This window comes from Hibiscus syriacus, unplaced genomic scaffold (assembly GCF_006381635.1).
Source record: "Hibiscus syriacus cultivar Baekdansim isolate YM2019G1 unplaced genomic scaffold, ASM638163v2 tig00110213_pilon, whole genome shotgun sequence".
Lineage (NCBI taxonomy): Eukaryota > Viridiplantae > Streptophyta > Magnoliopsida > Malvales > Malvaceae > Hibiscus > Hibiscus syriacus.
In genome coordinates this window covers 506,053-519,490 of record NW_024062630.1, presented here as the reverse complement: position 1 = coordinate 519,490, position 13,438 = coordinate 506,053, and the positions used below count along the sequence as shown (strand labels likewise).

General features: G+C 33.3%; 2 protein-coding genes across 3 annotated transcripts; both read left to right on the top strand.

Annotated features, from left to right (window-relative positions):
- Positions 1–1,142: 1,142 nt before the first annotated feature.
- LOC120113784 (histidine--tRNA ligase, chloroplastic/mitochondrial-like) lies at positions 1,143–5,415 on the top strand. Its single transcript, XM_039134834.1, has 11 exons — positions 1,143–1,510; positions 1,589–1,684; positions 2,057–2,145; positions 2,253–2,382; positions 2,811–2,903; positions 3,145–3,219; positions 3,447–3,564; positions 3,716–3,858; positions 4,400–4,528; positions 4,988–5,151; positions 5,265–5,415. The coding sequence occupies exons 1-11, from the start codon at positions 1,178–1,180 to the stop codon at positions 5,401–5,403; spliced, it is 1,509 nt and encodes a 502-aa protein (XP_038990765.1). The 5' UTR covers positions 1,143–1,177; the 3' UTR covers positions 5,404–5,415.
- Positions 5,416–6,012: 597 nt separating this feature from the next.
- LOC120113783 lies at positions 6,013–8,761 on the top strand. 2 transcript variants are annotated; one of them, XM_039134833.1, is made up of 4 exons: positions 6,013–6,747; positions 7,267–7,380; positions 7,466–7,567; positions 8,425–8,761. In XM_039134833.1, exons 1-4 carry the CDS (start codon positions 6,655–6,657, stop codon positions 8,590–8,592), a joined length of 477 nt encoding a protein of 158 aa, XP_038990764.1. In that variant the 5' UTR covers positions 6,013–6,654; the 3' UTR covers positions 8,593–8,761. The 2 variants fall into 2 exon arrangements, with proteins under 2 accessions (XP_038990764.1, XP_038990763.1); XM_039134832.1 differs by having other exon boundaries at positions 7,264–7,380.
- Positions 8,762–13,438: the final 4,677 nt, after the last annotated feature.

Genomic DNA, 13,438 nt, shown 5'->3' with positions numbered 1-13,438 from the left:
TAAAACAATATATATTAAGTTGATTGATATAAATATTTAAAATTTGGTTATTATTATGTAAAAATTCATTAAAAACAAACAATTACTGATATATGATGCACTGATGATATATAATTTCATCGATATCAATAACTTAGAAAATAATACATTATTATATTTTTTTTTAAAATTAGATTATTTAATGTATCATTATTAGATTTATTGATTATGTGTATGGTAATTTTTAATTTTAAATACTCACTTATAATAGAAGCTGATCACATGATATTTTAAATTCAAGCATAACAAGAGTTTTCAATTATAGTTTTACCTATTTTCTTTGTGTCGTTGTTAGTTCATTTTCTTCTTTATCTTTATGATTAATGGAGATATTAGACTATCAATTTTAGTATTGGTCGTTGACTGTCAATTTTCAGTGTTTTTATTTTATTTTATTACATCACATATTTACTCTTTTCTTATTTTTAAATTTTTAATAACTCTATCTTTATGACACAATTATCTCTGTATTTATGACACATTTCTCTTTGTCTTTAGACATATTTTTCAGTTTGAGCGTTATTTTCATTTTTCTTTTTGTCATGGTTGGATTTGACATCGCCACAACTAATAAAGATGTCATTTATTTATTATCATGTTGATTTTCCCTACTTTTGACCCTTAGATTAGATTTGGATACATAATTTTCATTTGTGGATAGTTTTATCGCTCGATTCTGATTTGCAATTTATCAGTGGTCTTTCAATAGCTTGATACCCTTTGTGATTCGTTTGTCGATACAGTTAGATCTATTCATATCTACTTTTTATTCGAGTTAATTTGATTAGGTTTATTTAACATTTTCCTTGTACGATACTTGTGTGATATTAAGTTACTAGTTTATTATATTAACGATTATGTGAAATATTTTTTTGTTATGTATTTAATTTATATTTATAATTATAAAACTTTATTATAATTTGTATATTTTTAAATTTTAATAAAACTAGTTGCTTTTATCTTGTAAAAAAAAATCAAGTATAATAAAATACAAATGCAATTATTCATCTTCTCCCTTATTTGGGCCAAGTAATGGACTATGTTTTAAAAACCAAGATGAGCCCGGACCCAAATAATGAAGCCACGCTATCTGCAAATACATCAAATCTGCTTAGCACGGTTATAGCTTTTGCCTCAAATGCCTCCGCTTCCTTCTCCGTTGCTGAATCCGCGCCTTAGTTCGTCGCTAAAACCTTTGCTCCTTTTATCTCAATCCTCTCTCGCACCTTGGAAATTTCAAATTCCGAAGCAATTAGTCTCCGTGAAGCGTAGAACCTCCTCTTGCTTAGCTTCGAATCAATCATCTGACAATGGCGGCAGGAGCGGCGGCGGAGGTAGGTACGGCGCTCTATCTCCGTCTCCATTGGCGGATGAGGTTCACAGGATTGATGTGAATCCACCTAAAGGGACTCGCGACTTCCCTCCTGAAGATATGCGACTCCGTAATTGGTTATTTAACCATTTCAGAGAGGTTAGTTTCCCATTTTTTTCAATAGTTTGCCTCATGATCTTATTTATTTGAATTGAACAATTTGTTATGTTATTGAAGGTTTCGCGGTGTTTTGGATTCGAAGAGGTTGATTATCCAGTGCTAGAATCAGAGGCTCTGTTTATTAGGAAAGCAGGGGAGGAGATTAGAGATCAGGTTTCCTCTCTTCCTAAATCCTACGACATTGTGTTTACACTTTAACTAGGGGACATAGTTGATTTGGTTCATTTTGAAATTTAAAACGAGGCGAAGGATAACGTTCTAATTTAGCATACACGACACCAAATCTTAATTAAATAGTGAAATTTGTTTTAGCACTTATAATAACTTATGGAAATAAGATGATTATTATATTCACTGGGGACACTCGCACGATAAGATTAAGAATGTGTGACTGTAACAGTTGACAGCACGAGAGAGAAAAATGTATTAAGAGTATGCAATACATGAATGCTTGACATTTGCTCGTGATTTGTTTATATTTTGCTTTTTTTAGACTAAGTTCTCAATGATGGTTTCTATGTGCAGTTGTATTGTTTTGAAGATCAGGGAAATCGCCGTGTAGCATTAAGGCCTGAGCTCACACCTTCTCTAGCTAGGCTAGTGATTCAGAAAGGGTACAAGAATGTTATTGTTTGGTAATTATTTATGTATTATTTTTTTGTCTAGGTACATATTGAAGAACTTGATCTGACAGTTATTATTATTATTATTTTTGGTTCAGAAAATCTTTATCCCTCCCATTGAAGTGGTTTGCTATTGGTCAGTGTTGGAGGTATGAGAGAATGACAAGGGGCCGCCGCCGTGAGCATTATCAATGGAATATGGATATTCTTGGTGTACCTGAAGTTACTGTATGTGCTGCTTACTTGACTTGTTTGTGAACTTTTAAGCTTCTGTAGATGCTATTTTTTTTTGCCTATTTGTTGAGCAGGGCCTTTTATTTAATCATTGCTGTAACTATAATTTATATAACCTCTTTAGGACATCAGTGGCAGCATCCTAATTTTCATATAAAATTGGACTCTGTTTTACTCAGTCTCCTGCTCATATGTGTTCACCTGCTACAGAAGTGCGGAAATTCCTCCTTATATTTTTAAAACACACACTAGTGAAATTTTAAGATACTTCACAGATGTGTGCCATCCAGAAGTTGATTGTTAATCCGAGCACATGTATCCAACTATTTTAACACATATTGTCTAAGTGGTGCACATATACTATTCTGTTGGGATCCTTCATTCATTTTCTAGTTATCTAGGTTTTCATTTTCTGCTTGTAGGCTGAGGCAGAACTTATTGCTTCCATTGTCGCTTTCTTCAAAAGAATTGGAATCACGGAATTAGATGTTGGCTTGAAGGTTTCAAGCCGAAAGGTATGCTCATCCCTGAAATGGGCCATTTGGGGTCTTCCATTGCTTGCCCTTTCTTGAATGCATTCATTGTTATGGCTTCAGAAGCTATATCTATTGATGCCTTTGTCCTTGCAAAATGTTCCATTTTATATGAAAGTTGCATGTTTTTGCCCTTGCAGAATGTTTCACTTTCTATGAGAGTGCAACATGCACTCGCTGCAAATTATATGTTCTGAGTTTGTAATCCATATCTGCTACCCAGGTCTTGCAAGAAGTTTTGGGATGCTATTCAGTACCTGAAAATTTGTTTGGCAAGGTTTGCATCATCATAGATAAGGTTAGTTAGTTGATTACAATGGACTATTTATGATTTCCTAAATACTGGTTTTGTTCTTTCAGTCATGTACTAGGCTTTTGTAACTGGTAACACATTCTAGTATTCTAATGACTATTATTATTTGGTTTAGAGGAACATTGCAATGGCTAGATGTTCATTTTCTCCTTTCTTTAGTTTCTTTATTTACCCAGTTATTAATTAATTTAGTTTCATTTTTCCCGAAATAGATTGAAAAGATCCCAGTAGATGAGATTAAGAGAGAGTTGAACGCTACTGGGTTATCAGAAGAGGCTATTGAGGAACTATTACAAGTCCTTTCCATAAAGTCATTGACTAAGTTGGAAGGTTGGTTTTTATGTATTTTATTCCCTCAAACAAGTTTCTGTGTCCATGTTAAAAGCTTCAAACGGAAATCTGACTGTAAACCATTTAGATTTTCTTAAAATATGTCAAAATATTTAAATTCTAATTGTGTGTCCTGTACTCTTAAATGTAGAGATACTCGGAGTTGCTGGGGAAGCTATTGCTGACTTGAAACAACTATTCTCACTTGCTGAGAAGTTTGGTTACTCCGATTGGATTCAGTTTGATGCATCAGTTGTTCGTGGTCTTGCTTACTACACGGGTATTGTTTTTGAGGTTAGACTTATGATATAGTTTTCCCTCCATTGATATAGAGTGTGGTCACTTGCATAAGAAACTTAATTTGAAACAATTCATGTTTTATTCTCCAATGTCTACTTGCTTGTGGCAATTTGTTCTTGTTGCAATGAAACTAGATTGGTTTAATTTTTATGGGAGTAATCGTGTAGTGTCTTTTTTCTATAAGGGACAGAAGTCTTATGACATATTGAAGACCTTGGTGGAAGTTTGGTAGAGATGTAATTGGTCTTTCAACTTGCCAGACGTTATTATTATGGAGCTGCACCCTGACCCTCAAAGAAATTATATCCAAACTGTGTTAATAGCACTAAATTTGCCTGAGTATATGATATATTCATTTGCTTGTGGCCTGTACTATCAGGTTTAAGCATGGAAAGTCTCTTTGTGGTGTTTCTCTGTTTTATCCTTCAATCATCCAATAGTATCGTGAAAAATTATAAGCTTATTAAATTCTTTAATATAGATTTATCTGTTATCTTTTCATCCTTTCGAACTTTCAGCGCGACATATTTTTCAGGGTTTTGACCGAGAAGGAAAGCTGAGAGCTATATGTGGCGGTGGGCGATATGATCGGTTACTTTCTACTTTTGGCGGGGATGATGTTCCAGCTTGTGGCTTTGGGTTCGGTGATGCCGTCATTGTGGAAGTAAGTGAAAGTCTTATTTCATATGCAAATAATTTGATACTTTATATATATTAGTCAATCATGGATCATTATTTAGCCCAAAAATATCATGGATCGTTATGGTATGATAAGTCATGTCACTGCGTGTCATTTTTGTTAAGTAAAAGAAATGAAAACCAACTTGATCATGAATTTATCTAAATTGTGAAACAAAATAAAATGTATTTGGATAAACAGAAGGAGAAAGAAATTGAATGTTTAATGATGACGACCTGCAAGGTATATGAAGCGTGTCATAAAAGCAATTAATAGAGCATCACTGATCACTCTCATCCCCTCATTTGACAACTTCTCTTTACTCTCTATGGTTGAGTTGGTTACACGTGTGTATATAGATATATGTGCTCTTTTTTCCTTTTGGATGATTCTATCATTTGCTCACGGCTTTTTTTGTGCATGTGCGGGGATTGTGGTTCAAAGTTGCTCAAGGAAAAGGGACTCGTACCGGAACTTAGCATTGAAGTAAATAACATTGTTTGTACACTGGATTGTGATCTTCAAGGAGCAGCTGCTACAGTTGCTACTAAACTCAGGGAGAAAGGCCAAAGTGTTGATTTAGTCTTGGAGAGCAAACCACTTAAATGGTACTAATACAAACGATGCCCTGTAAGCTACTTAAGTTCGACAGTGTTCTCAAACAATTTCTTTCATGTTTTTCCATTTGAGTTACAGTCATTTTGATTTCATTTTCTTTTAGGGTGTTCAAACGAGCGGCACGGACAAATGCACAAAGATTAATTTTGGTAGGAAATACCGAGTGGCAGAAGGGTATGGTTGTTGTAAAAGTCCTTTCATCGGGTGAACAATATGAGATTAAGCTGGATGAGTTAGAGTGAAAAATGTTTCTTTGGCAGTACCTTCTATGATGCCCATGCTCTATGGACATGTCTCATTTTTGTCGATTCGGCTAATTATCTCCATACTTTATGGCATAATATTCTATCATAATACTTTGTAAAATTGATAGTTAAATCATATAAATCGTTAGAAAATGCATCTTTTGTAGTGATGTGGTTCGGTTGACTTCGGCATTGCAGTTGTATCGACTGTATGGCTACTGATGTGATCCCAGGAATCAAAAAAAAAAAACTTGAATCCAGAAATTAACTTACCCTGGAATCATAAAAAATTCAAACATCAACCTCAAATTTGGATGCCACCTTATATTTGGACCATCGGAACGCTCGGCATACAGATGCCACCTTCATTGGTCATCTTCAGTAAAAACTATCGTCCTTTTCTATTGGGATGTCTCTTTTTATCTCAATTTGCAAGCCATAAATTCTTGATCCCATAAAATTGAATAATATTATTTTTTAAATAAATAATGGGTCAGAGCCAATTGTTTCCGACCACGTGTCCATTTTTATAACATCTGTGGAGACTGGAGTCGGATCATTCCCATTTCTCTTTCCTCTCCTTCCCCAATCCCCGGTTTCCCTCTTTTGTATCTCCGATAATCTTTCTCCTGATATTTTTTTTAAAATAAAAATCTAATTATAATGGCTAAAGCATTCACTATCTTCTTCTGCTCTTTCTCTTCATTTCCTTCCCTTTCTCCTTGGAGAGAACCCAATTCTTTTCTCCCAAATTCCTTCAGATTCTCCAATCGTCCTTCTCGATTCATTCGTTTCTCTTCCAAAGTTTCAGATTCAAGCGGCTTCCACGGTGACGATTCTTTTGGTTTCTTTCCTTGGTCTCCTGCCGACAACTGTATTAAAAAATGAAACCTTTTTTTCCTTTCATTTTAATTATGTTTAATCGTCCATTCTTTTTAGTTGCTTGATCTAAGAGAGTGAAATCAAAAGTTAGGTACTCAAATCTTCAAATATTATTTTACGCTATTTTTTGTTATCATAATCGGAAATTCGCCGTCGCCGGAACAGGTGCAAGATATATATGTTATAGATTGAAGTTGCTTATTTTACGTAACGAAATAGATGGTTGAATTGAATTGATTAAGGAGTCATAGGTGTTAGAGGTAAATCTAAGGTGAAATTTTGGGGGCTTTTTAGTTTTGCATTGTGATTTATATGTTTATGTGATACTATTATTCCTTGTATTTTACTCAAATTTGCAGATGTACAATGGGTTCAAGAGGAGAGACTCACTTTGTTCTCTTCAGATGGACTAATTCAAATTGGAGGCTCGATGGTTCCACGGCGTTTAACTTCTCTGATGTATGCATTCTTACTAACTTGGTGGAATTGTGGTTTTCATCCCTGTACTATATACCCAATTCGGTGATTTAGTGCCTGTATTTTGTTCAGCATAATTGGTCCGCCTACTATTTATTCTTTAGTCCAAGTCATTAACATTGTTAAGAGTTCCGTAAATCATCTGATGTGATTTTTTAAAGAACTCGAAACCCAAGATTTCCTATTTCATTTTAAAGGTAAAATTATGGTTATTAAAATAATTATTTTCCACTAATTTAGTGACTTAGACTAAGGCATGATGTTAATTGGTAGGACTAAATTGTGCCAAGCATTGGGACTTAATCCTCAAATTCGGTATAGCTCAAAGATGAAAACTTTACTCTTTCTTGCTTAGAGTATTTAAGAGCTATCAAAGATTATGTTGTTAATTGACCTAAAGAAATGGAATTTTGAACTTAGATGGTATATAAGCCTCTAGTCTTATGTTTTTGTTCATTTATTGGTTCGTCTTTTTAGAATATTTTGTTAACTGGGCAGAAGAAGCAGGGGAAGTCAAAAACATCTCAAAGATTACAACGGTTTCAAGAGAGTGATTACATGGATCCTAACCAAGGCTTATGTCTAGGTGCTCTTTTTGACATTGCAGCAACAAATGTAAGAAACTCCCATGCTGTTAATTTTTCATAACCTCAAGGATTCAATCCTAAAAAACTTGAGACATTCTGTTTGGCCAATCTAGGGACTTGACATGGGCAGACGGCTTTGTATCATTGGCTTTTGCCGTTCCATTGAGATGCTAAGTGATGTTGTAGAAGATACTGTTTTAGAGCACGGTGGGGAGGTATGTAGCATTGGACCTGAATCATCTTCTCTTAAATAATTACCACATCCCATTTTTACATACGTAAAGAAATTGAGTTGAAAATCTTTAAAATAGTATACGAGACATTCTAAACTAATATTTCATAAAATAGCCTTATAATATTCTCTCACCATGTCTTTTGTATTGGCTCCTTGTTCTTTTATCAGATATCATAGTTCTTTTATCTAGGTGAGGAAAGTTTTTAGTTAGTATCATGAAAGTTTGATAGAACCAGTTAACTAGCAACTGAAACTGGGAGTAAGCAATGTGTTTGTTTGTTTAGTCAAGGATCTGGGTGTAGGTATCAGGTATGAGTATGGATCTGGAACGGATATGTTTTTTTTTTATAAAGTTTTCCCATGTATTTGGAAGACCCTTAGAGGTCATAGCTCTATATCCACGTGTTAGACATGGATATTCAAGAAAAACAAAGAGTTTGAGCAACAAAGGTTCACAATTGGTGGTTGTTGACCCTATTTTCATATTTTTAATTGGACGTACAAGTCTGATTTGTTTACTAAACAAGCCATGAAACTGTGTTTGCTGAGCTTTCCATGTAAAATCACAAGCTTTGAGTCGTCTTCCATTTTAGTAGCCTTCTTAAGCTTTGAATCAAAAGCAATATGTTATTATTAGAAATCTCTTGGTTCACTTTCACAATGTGGTTTAATATACTCCTAATTTGTTCTCCTACACTCATTTCAACGTGTAGCATATCTTCTCTTTGTGTGCTTCATTCATATGATCATTGTTCGTTCGTCGATCCTTTTGAGGGTTTGCTTACCTTTTTGTGACTACTTGTAGTTTTGAGATAATCTACAATCCATATGGTTCAGGTTGTTGCGGCAGAGAAGGCCATCAAGGGTGGTTTGCACGAAAAGCTTACCATGATGGTTGCAGTGCCATATCTGTGGGGTGTTCCCCCTGCTTCCGATACGCTTCACCTTGCTGTAAGAAGTGGAGGGATTGTTGAGAAGGTTTATTGGCAATGGGATTTTTTGTAAAAAAAATAATGAATTTCTTCTAACCATATTATTACATTGTGGACATCCTTTGTGCATGCTGTACATATATAACTGTTGTATTCCTGTGTACAAAACTGAATGTTGTATTCAAACTCATCAACCCAATTCATTAGTTGGGAATCGATTGTCATTTTCTAATTGACTGCTCCAAATCTATGATATGATTGCTTCTTTTTCAGTTGGGAGAAATCTCACCACCAATAAGTATCAAATATGCAGAGTACTCTAGCAATGGAACCCTAAATCTTAATGTTTGGAATTAGAGATGACAAAAAGTCAAAAACACTAGTTGTAATATTGTTCGACGTGGACGGTTGAACCGATGATCTAACTGACTTGACCACCGATTCGATTCTCACGACATTCCAAGGCAACGAATACATCACTTCTTTATGCATTAAAATAGCAGAAACAATTTATAAAAACCAGTCAATTGTTAACTGAAGTTCTGAGTTACGGAGGAACTTGATGCATTAAGATTTTTGAGATATAAAATTCACAGTACCGTGTTGTTTCATCGTCTGTGTTTACGACAAAGCTCCAGTCTGGGGCGTGTATTGAATATGTTGTGGCCATGTAAATGACAAAAGCAACAAATCCTCCAAGCCTAGATTTTCAACTATACAAAAGGATCGTAAACTTTAGGTGAACATCAAAGCAAGGATAACAAAAAGGGAGTGTCATCAATTAACACAGATTATATCGATATTTTAGAAAAATGAAGAGTTTGAATAACATCAATTATGGTTGAAACCATATATCTTCCAAAGAGCAAGGCTTTTTTCGAAAAGAAAGCAACTTTATCTGTTCAAGTGGTCATTCTATCACTTATGATTATTCCATTATAGCATTCTAGTGGAGACAAGACATGGCGCGCTATCAAAAATTTGATTTTTTTTCTTTTATTTTAATCTATTCAATGAAAAATTAAAACACGATAATTTCTTGTTGATTCCCCATGGACATCATATCTGGATGGATAAAACACCTCGTTAGATAACTGTAACTGTGTAACAACTTATGCTCTGAGGTTAACATATACTCATAATTGCAGTTATATTATGATATAATTGAAATTCAGAAATTCAGAAAGATTTTTTATTGTCGGTGTTGGTTTACCGTTTCCAGCGGTAAGCAGTGAAAATCGATGAATATCCACGTTTCGAAACTGTTGGTCTGAGCTTTTTGGTTAGAGTCTAGGTACAATGAAGTAAACCAAAGCAACTCTCTGCTTGCACATAAGAAATTCATCACCAGCTGATAGGTCCATTTTGAAGACTCAAATGTCTGCTAAGTAATAGTTGGCGCCTAAAGGGAAACCAGTGTGCCTAAATAGATACTTCAAGGTTATAGTGAGACAAAAGGATAAAGGTTGATTCGGACCAATCGGTTATGGCCGTTCAAGACATTACACAGGTCCTCTGGTGGGTGGTTAGTAACTGTCACAACATCGCCAGAATTGGGATGGTAAAATGAAACAAATTAGTCTGATAGGAATCATCGTACGAGGAAGCCTTTGGAGTTTGGAATGATGTTTATTTGCTGGAAGTCATAACAGAAAATCCGGCAGGTGGTCATTGTGGGAGAAGCATGTTGATCGCATGGAAAACATTCTCAAGCCACCAGACAGTAAGTGAAGACAAATACTATATTGCCAATTGTCCCGATTCTAATTAATCGATTCGATTTCGAATAGCAATATTTTTAGTCGACGTGGATGGATAAACATATGAAATCAATACAATTGGAATTTCCCAATAGGCAGAGGATTTGATAACAACATTGAATGTGACTTTTAATTAATACATAGGATGATGATTAAATGAGATTTTCTTTTCGGCCCTCATCCCATCTTATCTCTTTATTTCGCACCAAAATACACGCTTCTAAACCCTATCCCTTACACCTGTTCCTGTTTTAGTTGGTGAAAAATCAATGCTTTCGTGCTCCATTGTTTTCCAACAAACATGTTTCTTTCAAACTTATAATTTTATATCTTTGTTACACTTCTGTATTTAACTTTTGGAAATTATTAAATCTTTTAATAAAAATTCAAGGAATATATTGTACCACTTCTAAAAACACCTTTCGTCGGATCATTCTACAGAATCAATATTCAATTTTCAGTGTCTCGGCCGTAATGATTGTAACGACCATTAAAATACTCCGTTAAGTGACACGCATCGTATTTAGGTAATTTTAAAAAATTTATATAAAAAACCTTAAAAATATTATTATATTTTAAAAAATACCTCAATTTCTCTAAAAGTACAAAAAAGCCTCAAATCGCTAAAAAATTCAAATCCTTAACCCTATCCTTATCTCCCCTGCCACGACGCTGCCCTTATCATCTCCCTTGTCGATCATTATCAGTCTTGCCGTCGATATGGTCATTGGAGTCGTCGTGTGCCACGATTTTAAAACTATTAACATACTATTGGATATGCATAGATGAATTCCGAAATATCTCATTTTGGCCTTGCGAGGATGATCCAAAGAAAAAAAAACCCAAGCAACCAATAAATTTATACAAAAACTGTACTTACTAATCATAATGAGTGTTGTTGAATGCAGAAGATATATGGCGCCAGAATATTCATTAGGAATGGTGTAGAGATATTTGGGATCATTAGCGGGAAAAAAAGAACATTAGAATTTATCAGGTGGAAGATGCAACAAGCCTAATTGTATTCTATCGATAATTTATTTTCATTTTCTTTAAAAATTTATAAGTCGTAAATCTGAACATTTTGTAGTAGGGATGGAGACCGTGGCAACAAGACAAGGCATTGGATTCAATGGACAAGACAGTAGGGTTGAGTTGCAATGGAGTTAGTTTATAAGGTGCGGACATGTTGGAGAGGAAGAAGCAGCTAAAGGTGGCATAGGTGGTGTTTAAGTAGGCAGCGGTAACAAAGAAGAACCAAGACAAACCCTAACTTTGAATCCAAAGCTTTTCTCCCCGACACCGCTGAAGCCACAATTGGAGTTATTGCAAGAGACCACTACGGAATGACGGTTTGTGGTGGCGTTGCGCGTAAGTTGATTGGTGCTCATACTGGGTTTTGGGGGTTTTCAGGATAGAAATGAGAGGAGCTTTGTATTGGTTCCATTGAAGACTCTTTGGTTTTGCTTTGAGAGAGTGGATTATGTAGTACAAGAGAGACTGTATGTAGACACAAATGAGAAAATTGTGTTCGATCAGCTAGAGAAGAACTAAGGTCCTTTCCATATTAATATTATATATATTAATATATCGTTATTGATTTCTTATATTTTTATATTTTATTAGAACTTTATTTCAGAATATCAAAATTATTATCATGATAAAATCCATTGTCGTTTCCACGTATTTTAATTATGCGTCCAGCTTTCCCGATTCTTCTTTCGTAAACCACATGTATAAAACGTCTGCAAGCAAAAGGAAAAAAAAAATCTTTTTGTTTTAAAATAAAAGGATTACTTCCAGTAGGCACCCTTAAATAATAGCTTGAATTTTAAATATATACTCAAACTCCAAATCATTCTAATCTAATTTTTAAAATATCAATTGAATTCATTAAACGACCTCAGTAATAAAAGAGACGAGTTGTTCTCTTTAGAGGTATCAAGTTCAAGTAGTTACGTCTGCAGGGTATATGTATTGTTAATGGATAAAAGAGATTTTAAACATATACCATCTTGAAATCATCCTAAACTATTTAAAAAAATAAAATTAAAGTATCATATCATAACAATTAGATTCTTTTGCATTATCATTAGTATGTTGAATGTCAACTTAAATATAATGTAAAACAATTAATAATGATCAAATAATAAATATGAATATTTATTATATTTTTATAAATATTTATTACATAGACAACTTAAATTTAACATGTTAAATAAAAATAATAATCTTTCTAAATTTTATGGATATAACTTACTTTTTAAATACATCAAATTTAAATTATTCATATACTAACAACTTGACCCACATATTTTAAATATATAATACATCAGATTTGAATTAACAATTAACATCTAAACTGAAGATTAGATTAATGAGATAACTTGATTGATATGATATTTAAAATTTTGAGGATTCAAATAGAAACATTTTAAAATATAAAGATTAACTTAGAATCTTAGTGGTAGTTTGAGGTGTCTAGTAAATTAAGCCATTTAAAAAAAGAGATTAGTCGACAAAATCAATCAATTAATTTTATTTAATAAAAATGCTGTAAGGCTGTGTTTGGTTGGGAGAATGTGAGATTCATATAGGAATGAAATACACATTTCCTGTTTGGTTGGTCGAGAATGTTATTCCTGGTAATCCTACATTATCAATAGTGGATTTTTTTGGGTATATTACCAAGAATGTCATTACCTCCATTTCCTTAGGTATAGTTGGATTACCAGCGTTTTGGACTAAAATGTCCTTATTTTTTTCCAAATATATCATTATTCTGTCATTGAATAATAAAAATTCTACAAATGTTAAATTATAAATGTTAAATTACAAATTTATTCTTAAACTATTTTAGATTTAAAAAATATATATAATTAAAATTTTATATGGAGTTTAGGGGTTAAAATTTTCATTAAACTTTTTTATATTTTTAATTTTGTAAAAAAATATTATATAAATTTTATGAATTTAAATTTTTAAATAAAATAAATAAATATTTTTTAATTTGTTAAAAAAATAAATATATAATAAGAACAATTTGGTCAAATATAAATTCTAATAATATTTTATTCATTTAACCAAACACGGTAATTTTACATTCCTGTTAAATCAACCAAACACAAAATACAATATTTATAGTAATCCTATTCAATG